Source organism: Oculina patagonica, chromosome 1, assembly GCF_052425735.1.
Source record: "Oculina patagonica isolate OP01 chromosome 1, crgOcupat, whole genome shotgun sequence".
Lineage (NCBI taxonomy): Eukaryota > Metazoa > Cnidaria > Anthozoa > Scleractinia > Oculinidae > Oculina > Oculina patagonica.
The window spans coordinates 2,074,141-2,089,435 of record NC_135758.1 but is presented as its reverse complement, the minus strand read 5'-3'; the positions used below and the strand labels follow the sequence as shown (position 1 = coordinate 2,089,435).

Sequence of the window (15,295 nt, the reverse complement as noted above, 5' to 3'; positions counted from 1 at the left end):
TCAAAAGTTTTCAACTGTGCGATCGCCTCTTCTGACAATAAAATCATTGTTTGATTGTTTTCTTTAGCAATTTTTTTATGTTGAAAAGTTTGTAAAGGTGGCCCAATAAACCTTTTAAATTTTTTTTTCCCACTTGTTATCAAAACTCCATTTCTTCCTCGGCCCATCTTTGTGTATATTTCAATGTCTGCAAATGTTCAATTGACATGAAGCCGCGAGCGGCATGCAAATTTGTGCGTGGGTGTCGGGGGTTTACCCGAATAATATTTTTAGACGTTGTAATATCATGACTCATCGCCAATAACAAAACACCGGCTGTGAAAAAAGCGTCGCGTGACGTGACAGTCAAGGGCTTGTTTGAACATGTCAAGGGCTTGCCTGAACATGGTATGCAAATTTTGTTTTTTTCCGCGTGGGTAAACAAAGTCGGGAAATTTACCGTGACTCATTAACACTTGTCAAAAAACGAACTCCAGCTGCGATAAAAGCGGTTACTTCTGAGGTGTTATTCATTTGACTCACCTATTACTACTCAAGCACTAAAAAATATGGGCAAATAACACTAAACACTAAACGTATATGGCACGTTTTGTGGTCATCATTTCGGACTCAAGGACATTGTTTTTCGGGCTACGTTCAATAACTATAGTGATGTCAGCTAAGCAATGCATACCTGAAAATAATTACGAGCCGCGGTCGATCGAGTTCTTCCACTTTTCAGAAAGGCCGATATTTCGACTAGTCAACTAGTCTTCTACAGCCCTTCTTCTCTGGCCCTGTAGAAGACTAGTTGACTAGTCGAAATATTGGCCAAATAAATTGTCCAATACAAGTGTCGTCGTACTAGCCGTGCATTTAAGGTGGCTCGATACAGTTTTTTCTGGGCCATACCTACAATTTGCAATTGGCCTTTAAACGATCTTCCCTGACTCGGATCGATATGAAAATTACACCATATATTGGCTTTAGATTGAAGTTTTCTTTAATATATATTTTAAGGTTATCGATATTTCCATGGCAACGATAAACAGAAAATCGCCAAATCAGTAAAACCTGATTTTTGCGTGAATCAGATTTGCCGCTTAAAAACTAATACCAGCATCTTAAACTATGATATACTGCAAATCAAATATTCAAGACTTAAAAAATTCTGTATGTTTGATTTCGAGTAAATCGCAAAAATGTTTCAAATTGTACTTTTTGCGTAGCAGTAATAAATGAGCCGAGACACAAACACTGCGTAGACGAAGTAATCTCAAATAACGCCAAAATGTGTATTAAAGTAATCTTTCGAAGTCGTGAAAGTTTTGTTGAGTTTCCACAACGCAATTCTGAGAATTTGTTTTTTTCTTGCGGCCACTCGTATTGTAATTTTCAGGTAATTTTCGGTTTTAAGCACTTTTTGAAAAATCTATAAAACGGCTCGATAGATTTTCTTTAAACTTTAAGCACGGAAGCTCGATTATGTAAACAATTTAATCGCAAAGTTTTATTATCATTGATTCACTGGAACGTTTTCTAATTAAACGATAAAGTAGGCCTTCGAATGAACGAAAATCTTGCGTTACAATTCACGGATTATAAAATCATGCTAAAATATTCAAATTAATGTACATGTGCACTACATTCCTTCGTGATGCATACATTTTTATTGACTTACTTTTATGCAAATTTCGCCCTCATTTTCTGTTGTTTTCGAACATGCCGGCCGTAAAAAAATCTCTTAAACGTAAAAGACGTTTAATAGACGAAATTAATCCGAAAAGGAAATGTCAGGGCGCAAATGTGGAAAATGATAAAGAAAGTGGCAAGGCTTGTCGGAGAGGATACAGGAATTCAAAACAGCTACTTGAATGTAAGAGGAAACGTTTAACAAGCCTCAGGGGAAAGCGGTGGGAGGCACCGACAAAGCCCTCTCAGAGTTTTCAAGTTGGTGATGGCCCTGTGCTCCGCTCTTCTAGTGTGCAAACTGTCGAAGCTCTTGATGAAAATTACATTGTAAATTTGATGCTATTACGCGATGGTTTACGCCAGTGCGTACAATGCAAAGAGGGCCCTCTCTTTCTCGATGATGTTTCTAAGCCACCTATACGGGTTGGCCTTGGAGTGGTTTTGCAGGTGAGGTGCAGGAACTGTAACAAAGAAAGCGCAATCAAAACATTTCACACGCATAGAACTGGAACGCGTGGACCAGAGGCAGTGACCTTAAATTCCAAAGCAGCACTAGCGATGCTCCATACTGGTCAAGGATATACTCATCTTAACGCAGATTTGTCTATTCTGGGCATCGGCTCGCTGTCAAGCGCGACATACAAGAAACGCGAGCGGGAGGTTGGTTCAGCAGTTGAATCTGTTTGTAAAGAAAGCTGTGAACGTTTCAGGGAAAAGGAAAGAGCAGAGTGTTCTACAGTTGACAAGGATGGGGATGCCTTGATATCTGTGGCGTATGACGGGGCGTGGCAAAAGCGCGGGAAAGCCCGGGATTCTAGCACAGGATTTGGTACAGTTATTGGAGAGTCCTCTGGAAAGGTACTGCACTATGGGGTGAAATCAACATGTTGCCGAAAATGCGAAAATGCTACTGGCACATCTAAGCCACTACCACATGACTGCAGAAGAAATCATTGCGGTTCTTCAAAGAGTATGGAACCCGAAATTGCCGTGGAGTGCTTCAACCGTGCGCCCACTTACGGTGTAAAGTATTCGACATATACCGGGGATGAAGATGCGACCACTGAGAATCATGTGAAATATCGCGTTTGCTATGAAACGAGCAAGAAAACCGACAAGAACCATGTCACCAGAACTCTAGGGAGTCGGTTATATAGTGCACAAAAGACTGTAAAGAGTCTTACCTCTGTGGTAATTAATTACATTACCAAGCTTTTTTCATATCTAATTTCCCAAAGTCAAGGAGATCCAGGCAAAATAAAAAATGGGCTGAATACGTTTGTGTGCAACGCTTTCGGTGACCATCGTGAATGCGATCCTAAGTGGTGTGGGCATCTAAAAGATCCCGCTAACTACAGCTACAAAGATCTTCCAGGCGGTAAACCTCTTTCCGGAGAAAACCTTCGTGCAGCCATTGAGTCTGCTATAAAACCTTTTGAAACCGAAGAGTGGTGTCAAAAGTTGGCTAACTGTGGTTCAAGTCAAGCCAACGAATGTGTGAACAGCGTCGTTGCAACAAAAGCACCGAAAATAAGACACTACGGGGGCTCAGAGAGCTTGAATTATCGTGTAGCTTCCGGAGTATCTCAGTTCAATGAAGGACATGACTATCTGAACCAGACAGCCAACGAACTAAGATTAGAGGAGTCAAATCTCACTACAATGTACGTGAAAAAGGAATCGCGAAAACGAAAGAAAGCCCGAGAAAGGAAACAGTCATTCAGAGTAAAGAGAAGAAAAAAGGAACTAAAGAAGGCCAAGACAAGAAAGAAGGAGCGACTAGAGGGGAAAGAAGGAAGCACGTATGAAAGTGGGATTGGAGTAACGGAAGAAGGGAAAGTTCTAAAGCCCCGGTCAAACGGTCATGATAGTTGATGATAGTTGATGAGAGTTCCAACTATCACGCGCGTTTGAACACAAACTATCATGCACTATCATCAACTATCATGCAGTTTGGACGTGCTCAAATTTGACATGATAGTTGATGATAGTTTTTACCGTTTAATCGCGGGTATGATAGCGCATGATAGTTTATCGGTCAGTGGTTCAGTCAAAGACGGGCTCAATCCAAGATTCATGGCTGCCGCAAAGGAAATTCTATCGTTCGGTGAAGAAGAAAATCGAAATTTAGATTAATATTTGGACTATAGTGAAGCTGAAAACGAGAAAGTGAGTGGGAAGAAGAAGAGTAAAAACAGCGTCCAGAAAGCACTGAAAATATCACTGCCAGAAGCAAGAGATGGTGTGAAAGCATCGGAAACAAGGAAAAAACATGAAAACATTTCTACACCGAGTGTTAGTGAAGTTGAGAACGAAAAAAGCAAAAATGAAATGCGCGAGCGCATTGCGTGATTTCAACAAACTATCGTCAACTATCACGGAGCGTTTGATCGCAAACATGATAGTCAATATGATAGTGAATGATAGTTGGAAGCAGCGAACTATCATCAACTATCATGACCGTTTGATCGAGGCTTAACGAAAGGAATTATTGACGGATTGTTGAGTAGCGTGACTGAAAAAGAGTTTCAAGAGATATCGACTTGCGTAGAAGAAGAATCATCATCGACAAAGAAAAGTTCTAAATTGAACACAGAGTTCAAGTGCTATACCTTTGATTTGGAAACCACAGGTCTCAAACGAGACAGCGAAATATTACAAATCGCGTGTGTCTCAGTACAAGACAGCACAGATTGTTTCAATGAATATTCCGTCCCAGATGGTGATATCTCCCCTCAAGCATCTTCCGTGAACAAGCTTCAAGTTTCTTATTCTGCAGGTAAAAAGGTTCTTCTAAAGGAGAACAAAGTTGTAGCTACCGGCGTTTCCAGTCAAGATGTTTAAACGAATTTTGTGAGCTACCTGGAAAAAATTTCAAAAAACAGTGGCGGGAACAAAATCGTTCTCATAGCCCACAACGGAGCTTTTGACTTCCCAGTCTTCATGAACTCTTTGTCGAAGTTTTCGCTTCTAGACCGATTGAAAACACTAGACCTCTCCTTTCTGGACAGTCTGAAGGCTATTAGAAGCCTGGATGTTTTTAAAAATGCAAAAACCAGTTTGAGCCTCTCGATTATTTTTAACAGTCTTTTTGCCAAAGAATTCAACGCGCATGATGCGCTTGCAGACTGCAAGGCGTTGTCAGAGATTTTGTGGGCAATCGTTCCAGACATGAATGTCAAGAATTTTGAAAATTACATAACTACCACTGAGGAACTGAAAAGGACCATCGACGCCAGGGAAAATTTTCGTGGAAATCTTATATCATTGCAAGCTTTGCCCAGCTCAAAGTCGATGAAAGAGAAAATAGCCAATGCTGGCATCGGATTCCACCAATTAAAAAAAGTTTTTTCAAAGTACGGTTCAAAAGGACTATTAGCTCTGCTCTCTTTGCCAACAGAAGGACTGTCGAAAAGGAATGCCAAAGCTCCACCACGGGCAACAAAGCACAGAAAGGTGCGGGGAAAAAAACTTAATTTTTTCCAGGAGAAAGCGAAAATGCCGAAATAATTATATTACGTTTTGGTTTAGCAAGCTGGTAAAATGTTTTACAGTTGTCAAACTGAGAGCAAAAGATAGATCATAATGTCAAGGAAACAATAGAACAGACGACTTCAACGAAATGTATTCAAATGAAATGTATTCATAATAACTAATCTCGGTGGAATGTAGTAGAATTGAATTATTTAGCATAATTTGCAAAGCGTGTTTTGTAACGCAAGATTTTCGTCCATACGAAGGCCTACTTTATCGTTAAATGTAAAAAGGTTCCAGTGAATCAATGATAATAAAACTTTGCGATTAAATTGTTTACATAATCGAGCTTCCGTGCTTAAAGTTTAAAGAAAATCTATCGAGCCGTTTTATAGATTTTTCAAAAAGTGCTTAAAACCGAAAATTACCTGAAAATTACAATACGAGTGGCCGCAAGAAAAAAACAAATTCTCAGAATTGCGTTGTGGAAACTCAACAAAACTTTCACGACTTCGAAAGATTACTTTAATACACATTTTGGCGTTATTTGAGATTACTTCGTCTACGCAGTGTTTGTGTCTCGGCTCATTTATTATTGCTACGCAAAAAGTACAATTTGAAACATTTTTGCGATTTACTCGAAATCAAACATACAGAATTTTTTAAGTCTTGAATATTTGATTTGCAGTACATCATAGTTTAAGATGCTGGTATTAGTTTTTAAGCGGCAAATCTGATTCACGCAAAAATCAGGTTTTACTGATTTGGCGATTTTCTGTTTATCGTTGCCATGGAAATATCGATTACCTTAAAATATATATTAAAGAAAACTTCAATCTAAAGCCAATATATGGTGTAATTTTCATATCGATCCGAGTCAGGGAAGATCGTTTAAAGGCCAATTGCAAATTGTAGGTATGGCCCAGAAAAAACTGTATCGAGCCACCTTAAAATTACTGATTTATACACCTCGAGTGAGTTCTAGTACATGCATCTCCAAGCTACGTGAGATCCGACAAAGAATTGTGCCATAGTCTTCCTAACGTTGTGTGGCTCTCTGCATTTAATCGTCCCACATAAGGTTTTAGTTTTTCAGTTATATTCTAGATACGTTTGTTTTGGAATGAATGGACGTTTTTGTAGTTCATACAAAAACACACTCTATATGATTGATATTGGTGAAAGTCTAAAATATGTCATGCAAGAAGGCTACTATTACAGCAAATTACAAGGACGCGCGTGCGAGGCAGGCACTAGTTTACCTTATTTTTACTTATTTTCGCGGTCACTAAAGGTCGCGGGGGACAGGTTCCGCTCATCAGTATGCATTTATAAAGAGTATGCACGAAGTGCGACGGCTGATACCGAAAATGCGCGAAATATTCACGAACAGGCTCCGTAATGTTTCTGTATCAATAATTGCACTTGCAAAGCGCTGTCTCATAAAATACACTATTTTGCAACGCATTGTTCTTTCTGCATAAAGTGTTGACAATAGCCCGTGGCTTAAAATTGGCAAAATTACCATAAACATATTTTTGTATTCGTGTTTCCTTGGGAAGCCTTCGGAAGCGTAAAAACAAGCAATTTTGTGTCCAAGAATTCAGCGACGATATAGAATTTCATGAGTCGACATGGAAGGGAGGTAAACTATGTGTATGGTAGATTGTCATATCTGACGCAAAATTTTTATATAGGCTTTCAAAGGGAAGATACGAGGCTTCAAACTCTAACATTGACAATTTTACTCTCTTAAAAGCTTATAACTTTTTATTAAAGATGGAATCAAAAAAGAAACATTAGAGGTTTTGATGGAGCAGTGAGTGGTGAAATCAACTTGCTTTGTGTTCTTCTCGAGGAGCAAACTTGGACAAAAAATCACGTTATATACTTATTTTATTCATTGAAAAAAATAGTACTGGTGAACTCCCATTATTCCCAAAATATCTGTCAAGTCATAGTTAATAGAGGGAAGTGGTTAGGAATCCTGGCAAAGTTCTTTGTTGTATGTTTTTGTTCGCTGTTTTGGAGTTTGACCCTGCACAAAACCTGACAAAATACAATAGGTGGTTACGTGTGTTCATGCAACTAACCAATAGAAACGTTGCGGTTACGTAATTCATGCATAGTGTATGAGCACAAACCTTCCAACATAAATCCTGGCCTCTTTGTTTGCTCCTTTGATGTTTGCCGGGCTTCTTAACCATTTCCCTCTAACAACTATGGTCAAGTTTTAGCGAAATCAACTTCCGTAAAGGCCCAAGCTTAAAAAATAAAGCTTGCCAAAATTTTGCCAAGGAGTTTTTATCACCTGAACAGTTTGCGAGATGGAGTTTTTTACAGCTTCTATTGAATAAACCTACTGTTGGCATTTAAACGGTTTTTAAACTCTTAAAATATTTTTTTTTATTCGATTTTCTCTGATCAACAGTCACGTCTTGTAAAGCAAAATGGAACCAGAAATCAAGAGATTCTACGCGTGGATTGGCCCAAGTAACGGTTATGCCGCTATTAACTGGCAGGCGAATCCACCCTTTTCTGGATATGATTGGGTCGGAATCTACGAGAACGATGGGAAAGGAGATGATGACTACCTGACTTGGCAATGGGTTAGTAAAGGTTCCCCTTATGTCACTAGCAACATCATCGCTAGTTTTCAAAACGTCAGATATTTCATCTGGGAGGCAGCTGCGGAAGGTTCAACAAAAGGCGCCCCACTTGTGTCACTTGATGAAGTCACCCCGGCATCACTACTTGCTTCCATTTCAGGTACGATATAACGTCTGACAACACGGTTGCAATACATACGATATTATCTTGAATATTTCAGTTCCTTATATAAACATATTAATATATGGATGAATTATGGATGAATAATGAAATAGTTTTAAATCTAAGTTAGTTAATGGTTTTTAATATTTTATTGTATTAGTTTTATTGCGGGCCCAAGAGAGGCCCGCAACCCTAATCTTGACAGTGACCAGCGGATTGCGTTTTACGCGTGCGCGCCACGTTTATAAACCGAAAAGAGAAGCGGAAGTTGAAAATTTTTGTTCTTCCACTAAGCACGATCGGAATGCTAAATTGTGTCAATCACGACAGTTTGTCGTAACACCGGAAGAGAAAAATCTGTTCTCCAAGAACGAATGCGAAAAATAAGTTAATCTCACAACAGCTTGTCACATAAGATCTAAACCTTCTGTCACATGGAAGGCGTTATGTGTTGCTTATTGTCGAGAAATTCGTTATAACACTGACAACATAGCGAGTTAACCGACTGAGAAAAATTCGCATCCCGATCAGTTCACACCGCGTGCTCGATTACAATTCCCAAATCGACAATCAAAAGATAACTTTTGATCGGTTCGCGGCAATAAGCAAAATTATTAACATGCATTCCCGTTACTCGGAATAATTGTCTTTTGTCCATTTTATCATTTATTTATCGACACAGATAAATTACGGGAAAGCGAATGATTCCAACAACGGTTATTGTCGAGAAATTCGTTATAACACTTACAACATAGCGAGTTTACTAGCCTGCGAAAACAGCCGCCTCTCATGCTCCGTAACAAGCGGATCGGAGCATGAGAGGCGGCTGTTTTCGCAGACTACGAGTTTACCGACTGAGAAAAATCACATCTCAATTCACACTGCACCGCAAAAATCCTTGCGTGACGCGTTACTCAGAATAACTGTCTTTTGTCCATTTTATCATTTCAGTCATTAATTTATCGGCACTGCCTACCGGTACCTTGTCTATGTGCGTCAAGGCCCGCACTTTTTAACCTGTGGTTACCACTAGTTTAGTTTTTAACATTTTTAACATTCATTTTAGGTTTAACGTTTGGTGTGATATCTCTAGATTTTTACCGACCTAATTAAATGTAGATGTAGATGTATGCGAGTAACACTTTCAGTTCAATTGGCTATAGTCTGAGTTCCCCTAATAATTGCAAAGCGATTTGGTAAGGAAATTCTGTTTTCCACCCTTCACATTCCAACCAGTCAAGGCCGAACTTAGTGATCTCAGGGGGCCTCTTCGTGGACAGATACATGACAATACTTGGCTTCTCTTTCAGGAGGGTACAAGGAAGTAATGCGTTCAAGTGGCTTGGATCTCGAAGGCCAAGTTAATGCTCAAGGGGAATACACGTTGCATCCTGGTTGCTGGGTAACCTGCTCTTCAGGTGGCTATGCAGAACTCAATTGGACAGCCGCAAAATCGCCAGACTCTTACGACTGGGTTGCACTTTACTCTGATGTTGACAAAAGCAACGATGATTATATCTCGGGTGCATGGCAGTGGGCTGAAAACAGTTCTCCATACGTCACTTCGCAGGGATATTCACCTGGCATGCACGCAAGGTACATCAAGGCGGGAAGTCCATATATTGCCCTCAGACGCTCCAAGCCCATCGCTAAAGGCTATTTTGACCTACAAAGCATGTACACACCAACGGATAGGCGACTCGTGAAAGCCACTGCCGCTGCGGACTTACAAAAGATCTTGAAAATCATGGCAGACCAACTTCAAAAGGCTGTAAATTGGGAGCCTTCTGTCTTTTCTCCAGGCCTTTGGCCGTTTCCAGAAAACCTGCTGTTCAAGAATCTCTCCTATGCCGAAATCGACGTCATTCGGCAAAAGCTCTATCCATCGCAATACTATGATGTCATCATGGTTTACTATGAAACCTACAGGATGGCAATCCAGATTGCCGATGATGGCGAACGCAATGCAAAACGTCACGCCTTCTGGCAGATATCAATGATGCAGAAATTTGGCCTGGACTTTGCCAAAGCAATTGGTAATGCCCATGAGATAGGACGCCCTGGTACAAAGGAAGACAACAGAGTGGATGACCTCAACAATGCAGCTGCTCTCAAGTATGCAAGTGAACACCCTGGAGTTGATCCTGCCACAGCTGCTAACACGATGTGGTCCGAAAGTTTGCTTTCCGATTACAATGATAAAGTTGCTCCTGAACATACCAAAGATGAATTGTAACTTTTTATTAGATTAAGAAAATCATTAGTTTTGATGAGATAAAATGATTAAAATGATTAGTTCCATAGCCTGTTTAAAATGAAACATTTGTGAATTTTGTGAACTTTTAAAGACATTTAGTCTGTTTTTAGTCTTTGAAGCAGTTTTACTCTTCGTCATTTTAGTTTTTTAAGCTTTTACATTTTTACTAACGTTTTATAGGATACATATTTTATCGCTGGCCCTGCGAGCGAGCTAGTGAAGAAAATCCTGCAATCTGATTGTTAATAACCAGCCATTTTCAGGGCAATAACGCATATATTTTGGATGAATTTGTAACCAGGTGGACTCTTAATAAAAGTAAATAAAACGTTATACTGGTTTAATTTTTTTAGTATAAAATATCCTTTGAATTCTGACGTTGCGAAATCAAGTGAATTCTCCAAGTAAATAAGTCAAAATTTGCACTCGTGTATAATTTTTTTTTTTCAAAAGACATAAAGTTTTCAACGCGCGTTTCATTCGTGTTCTTAACTTGTCCGCGCCTGACTGAAATGCAGTGCCTTATAGTATAAAACGTTAACGAGCTAGAGAGTGTAACAATAATGACTTTTTTGTTTCAAATTATCTTAATGGCTAGGATGAAATTGGATTGCAACTAGAAAAAACGCTATGTATGTATCTCAGGTTTTCGCCAGGTTTTCGCTTGAACTCGTGAAAAGCCCGAGTTCAAGCCTAGCCAGAAACCTTAACTTGAGTGGGCTTGGTGTCAACCATGGTATGGGGACCTTCATTCTCATTCACATAGCCATTCTTTTCTCTTAGTCGGATTGGCATGAGAAAACGGAAGGCTCTGGGGACATAGGATTTTTGAATTAATTGGGATGTTTTTGATTGGCTGTCTGAAACAAAGAATTCCTAAACGGCAGTCGAAAACGTGACGACTTTCTAATACATTCTTTTGAAACTTCATGACTACATACATGAAGACCGGAAGTCCTAGAATCTAGGACTGGAAATCCTTTGTCCCCAGAGCCCTTCGTTTCCTCGTGCCAAGGCTCAGCCGGCTAAGAGAAACGAAAGGGCTATGGGAACGAGAATGGGGGACCTTGCCCAGGCACTGGGCTATCTGCTGGTTTCCAGCTGGCGGGTAAACGTTGTACTGTCGTGAATTGTAATAACAGTTGTCGTGATTTGTAATAGCCGTCGCAAATTGTAATAACATACTGCCGTAATTTGTAATACTATGAGCTGTTGTAAATTGTAAAAACACATTGCCGTGTTTTGTAATAATTCTATAAAGACCTATAAAATGCAGGTCCGTAACCAGACCTTTGCCATTCGCTGTTTTCACCGTTCCCATAATACATCTTGTTTACCCCCCAAAATTTTTGCATAAGCATTGTTTTCAATTTCTCTTGGGATTTACAGTGACGTGCAATCGTCCCCAGAGAAATTGAAAACAATGCTTATGCAAAAATTTTGGGGGGTTATTTAAATAAAACAAGATGTATTATGGGATCGTGAAAAAAGCGAATAGATGAGGCAAAATCTTGCTAGTGGGTTTTGGGGGCATGCCCTCCAGAAAATTTGAAATCTAGAAGCTATGAATATCTTTCAGAGACATTTTTCATGAGGTATTTCTTGAGAAAAATATTTTGTTTTTAATTTTGGGTAAAAATTTAGACGAGGCAAGTGCCTCGTCTTGCCTCTTGCTAGTTATAGCCTTGAAATGAGAATTAGGAAATCAATCATTGAGAAATCTCATTTTCGTTATCTTAGGAATAACAGTATGGGGTGATATAAATTTATTTTACCGCTTGATATCGTCATGAGGGCTATCCAACATTATTAATCTTCTTACCGGAACAAATTTGCAGCAAAGCAAAGAAAAACGTGAGTTTTCATTGTGATTTCTCAAGTCGGTCCCTAACAAGTCATTAGTCTTTATTTTTTAAGGTGGATAATGGGTCTTATTTCAAATATTATATTCTTTTTGGAATGATTGTCTAGTGTAAAGTCACTCCCTTTTTTATCTTCCTTTGGTTTTTATCCTTCTTTAAAGGGACTGTGTCACGGATGAGTTAAGTTTATTTTAAGTTTTGCCAAACAATTGCTATGAAACTTTTATGTTTGCAAAGCAATTACTCCTATGCATCCAAATGACAAAACCATAGCTCCATTGCAACCAAATGTCTCCCAGACGTTATAATTGCCCCCGCAGGGTTTTGGCCCAGAGGCCAAAACCCGAGGAGGCATCATTGTAATCCGCGCGAATATAGAGTACCGTATATATAGTATATACCAGGAAAATTCTCGATTTGATCAATAGTCTCAGGAGTTGTAAAATGCCGACAAGCTGAAAGCTCGCAAGTAGGTATCGGGAGTTGTAAAATGCCGACATACGGTGATTGGTCAATGATGACGCAAGTAAACGATGATTGGGTAATGATGACAGCCCAAGCATGAGCACGTGCACGGATGACAACAAGCAAACAAACGACGCTTCTAAACGTTGATTGCAGTTGAGCAGAATTTTGAAAAAGATAATTTGAGGTTTTATTCGAGGCCTATTCATTTCACAATGTCTAAAAGCCGAAAGCAATGCAATTGTTGAAAAGACTTCGCGATAATTAACTAAGTAACTCGCAGAGAAGTAAGAAAATCCACATTTTTTACATCTGAGTGGCCGAAGTAGAAATATGTCTAGGAACACGTACGAACATATCAAGCCATATCTTCAAATTACGATAAGCAAGCCTTAGTCTAAAACCGCGATTTACCAAGCGCAAACTACTTGAACGGAGAAAAGCCTTGATCAGTCTATCTCCGGACGAGATTTACAAGAAACTTAAAAAAAAGATCTCGAGATAATTGTTTAAGACTCGCGGCAGGCGAAACCGGAAACCAGAAGCGAGCGACTTTTAGAAAGTCAAGCGTTTTCATTGTCAAAGGTGTATCCTTTCCTTTTAAAAAGTTGATCGTTGTCATGAAGCGTGATTTACGATAAGAAAGCCTTTGTCCAACTGACCGTGATTTACCAGGCACAAACTACTTAAATGGAGAAAACTTATGCGGCATCAAGAAAAAAAATTCAAAAGAGATCTCGAGATGCATTGTGATTATTTAAAACTCGCGGCAGGCGTGTTAGATTCGAGCCCGCAAAGCGGCCCATTCAAAGCGACGACGTCGCGAAAACGAGCCACGCAAGTCGCGATAGGTCGACCGTGTTAAATTAATAAAGACGACGGACTTTTTCTAAAGTCTAGCTTGAGTCTAGCTGAGATCCCCCACCACAGCAAAACATGACAAAATGATGTCAAGATGCTGTTGCGTTCTTGTAATTAAATGATTTACCGTATCATAATTAATAATCATCCAAAATAGAAAATTAATTTCTAATGAAATGTCTGAATTGTAGAAAAGGATGAACAGCAGAGAAAAACCGATAAACATCGTCGAAACTTCGGGGGCAACCTAGTGTCAGCTATTTCTAGTTTAAAGTTACAAGCAAACGAGACTAACTTTGAAAACTGTTCAGCCCAACAATATTTCAAAAACCCATATTGCAATCCGATTCAATCTTTATCACTATTAGCCATCCGTACCTTCTTTTGTATTTGCTGCGTTATTGAAATGTTCCTTCACTGTTTTAGGGGGTTATTATTATATTTCACCGAATTTGATGGTCATTTCCGATGCCTAATTCTGGCAAAAATCCATGACATAGTCCCTTTTATCAAACTAGAGTGATTTCACTAAACCCGTGAAATACTTATTACACTTTTTGGTACTATTAGACACTTATTCCATTGTTTTCTTTTGTTTATTACGCACTGACTGGTAGATAGTGTTTCACGGGTTAAATGAAATCACTCTAATGCACATTTTTATTAAAAAAAAATGCCGGAACCTCTTATTGACTCACTTCGCTATGAAATGCTTGCAATTAATAGGTTAACAGATTTCCAGAGTTAAATGGCAAAATAAAATATGATAATACTCTGGTTATTACAAAACACGGCAATGTGCTATTACAATTTACGACAGCTCAGAGTATTACAAATTACGACAGCATGTTATTACAATTTTCGATAGGTGCATTATTACAATTTACGACAACTGTTATTACAATTTACGACAGGTATTACAGGGTTCTCTGTAAAGAAGGCACCCTGCCGGTGTTGCAGCTGCCAGCTGGGCCCCGGCGGTGACAACCTTCTAGCCTGGGCGGAGGGCTAGGGCGTTGGGCGCCAGGTTCGCGGAAAATCGATCAGGTATTTGGGGCCCAAAAGCTACCGACTGGCGCCCACAACACCTGGGTTGCACTTTGGCTGCATGTCTGGGCCCCCGACTAGTGAATTTGGCTTCCTGGAGCCTTTCTGGGCCTGATATCTCAGAGATTTTGCAGAGCGCCCGAGTTCAAGCCTAGACAGCAACCTTATTTTGAGGGGGCTTGGTGTCAACCATGATCTTGCCCGGGCACTGGGCTAGCTGCTGGTGTCCAGCTGGCGGGTAGCCGTCAAAAGCTGGTGGAGGGGAGGATATCACTTTTAAAAGCTGGGTATAGCTAGGTTCTGGCCTCTTTGAGCAATTTTGTGTGAACTTTGAATGCGCCTGTGTAGTCTGTGAATATTTTGAATGAAACCGGTTCAGGGTTCTCTGTGTAGAAGGCACCCTGCCGGTGTTGCAGCTGCCAGCTGGGCTCCTGGGGTGACAACCGTCTAGCCTGGGGGGAGGGCTAGGGTCTTGTACTAGCCCGGGCTGTTTTGGGCGTTGGGCGCCAGGTTCTTGGAAAATCGATCAGATGTTGGGGGCCGAAAAGCTACCGACTGGCGCCCCCCCACACCTGGATTGCACTTTGGCTGCATTTGGCTTCCCGGAGCCTTTCTGGGCCTGATACCGTATTTATTCGATTAAGCGCCCAACCTCGAATAAGCGCCTACCTCGAATAAGCGCCCACCCTGAAGGTAGGAAAAGTTAATAAGCGCCCAGCCTCGAATAAGCGCCCACCCCCACCCTCCTAAAATGAGGGCACAAGAGGAATTTTGATTATTGTTGAAGTTGAGATTAAAATTGACTAAGTACTACTAAGAGACTATCTCAAAGACCGAGAATTTTTTTTTTACTGAAACTTTGAATGACCATTTAAAATTCAGCTTT

General features: G+C 40.0%; 1 protein-coding gene across 12 annotated transcripts in view; it reads left to right on the top strand.

Moving 5' to 3' along the window:
- Positions 1-10,507, top strand: part of LOC144660113 (uncharacterized) — a 24,129-nt gene extending 13,622 nt beyond the window's left edge. For 10 of the 12 annotated variants that reach the window (XM_078521143.1, XM_078521286.1, XM_078520920.1 and 7 more), the window contains 2 exons: positions 7,577-7,914; positions 9,228-10,507. In XM_078521143.1, the coding sequence (XP_078377269.1) occupies positions 7,596-7,914; positions 9,228-10,153 (1,245 nt within the window). In that variant the 5' untranslated portion in view covers positions 7,577-7,595 and the 3' untranslated portion in view covers positions 10,154-10,507. Of the gene's footprint in view, positions 1-6,704; positions 6,791-7,576; positions 7,915-9,227 lie in introns of all 12 variants that reach the window. The other 2 variants (XM_078520703.1, XM_078520786.1) reach the window with 1 other exon arrangement.
- The last annotated feature ends 4,788 nt before the right edge of the window (positions 10,508-15,295 follow it).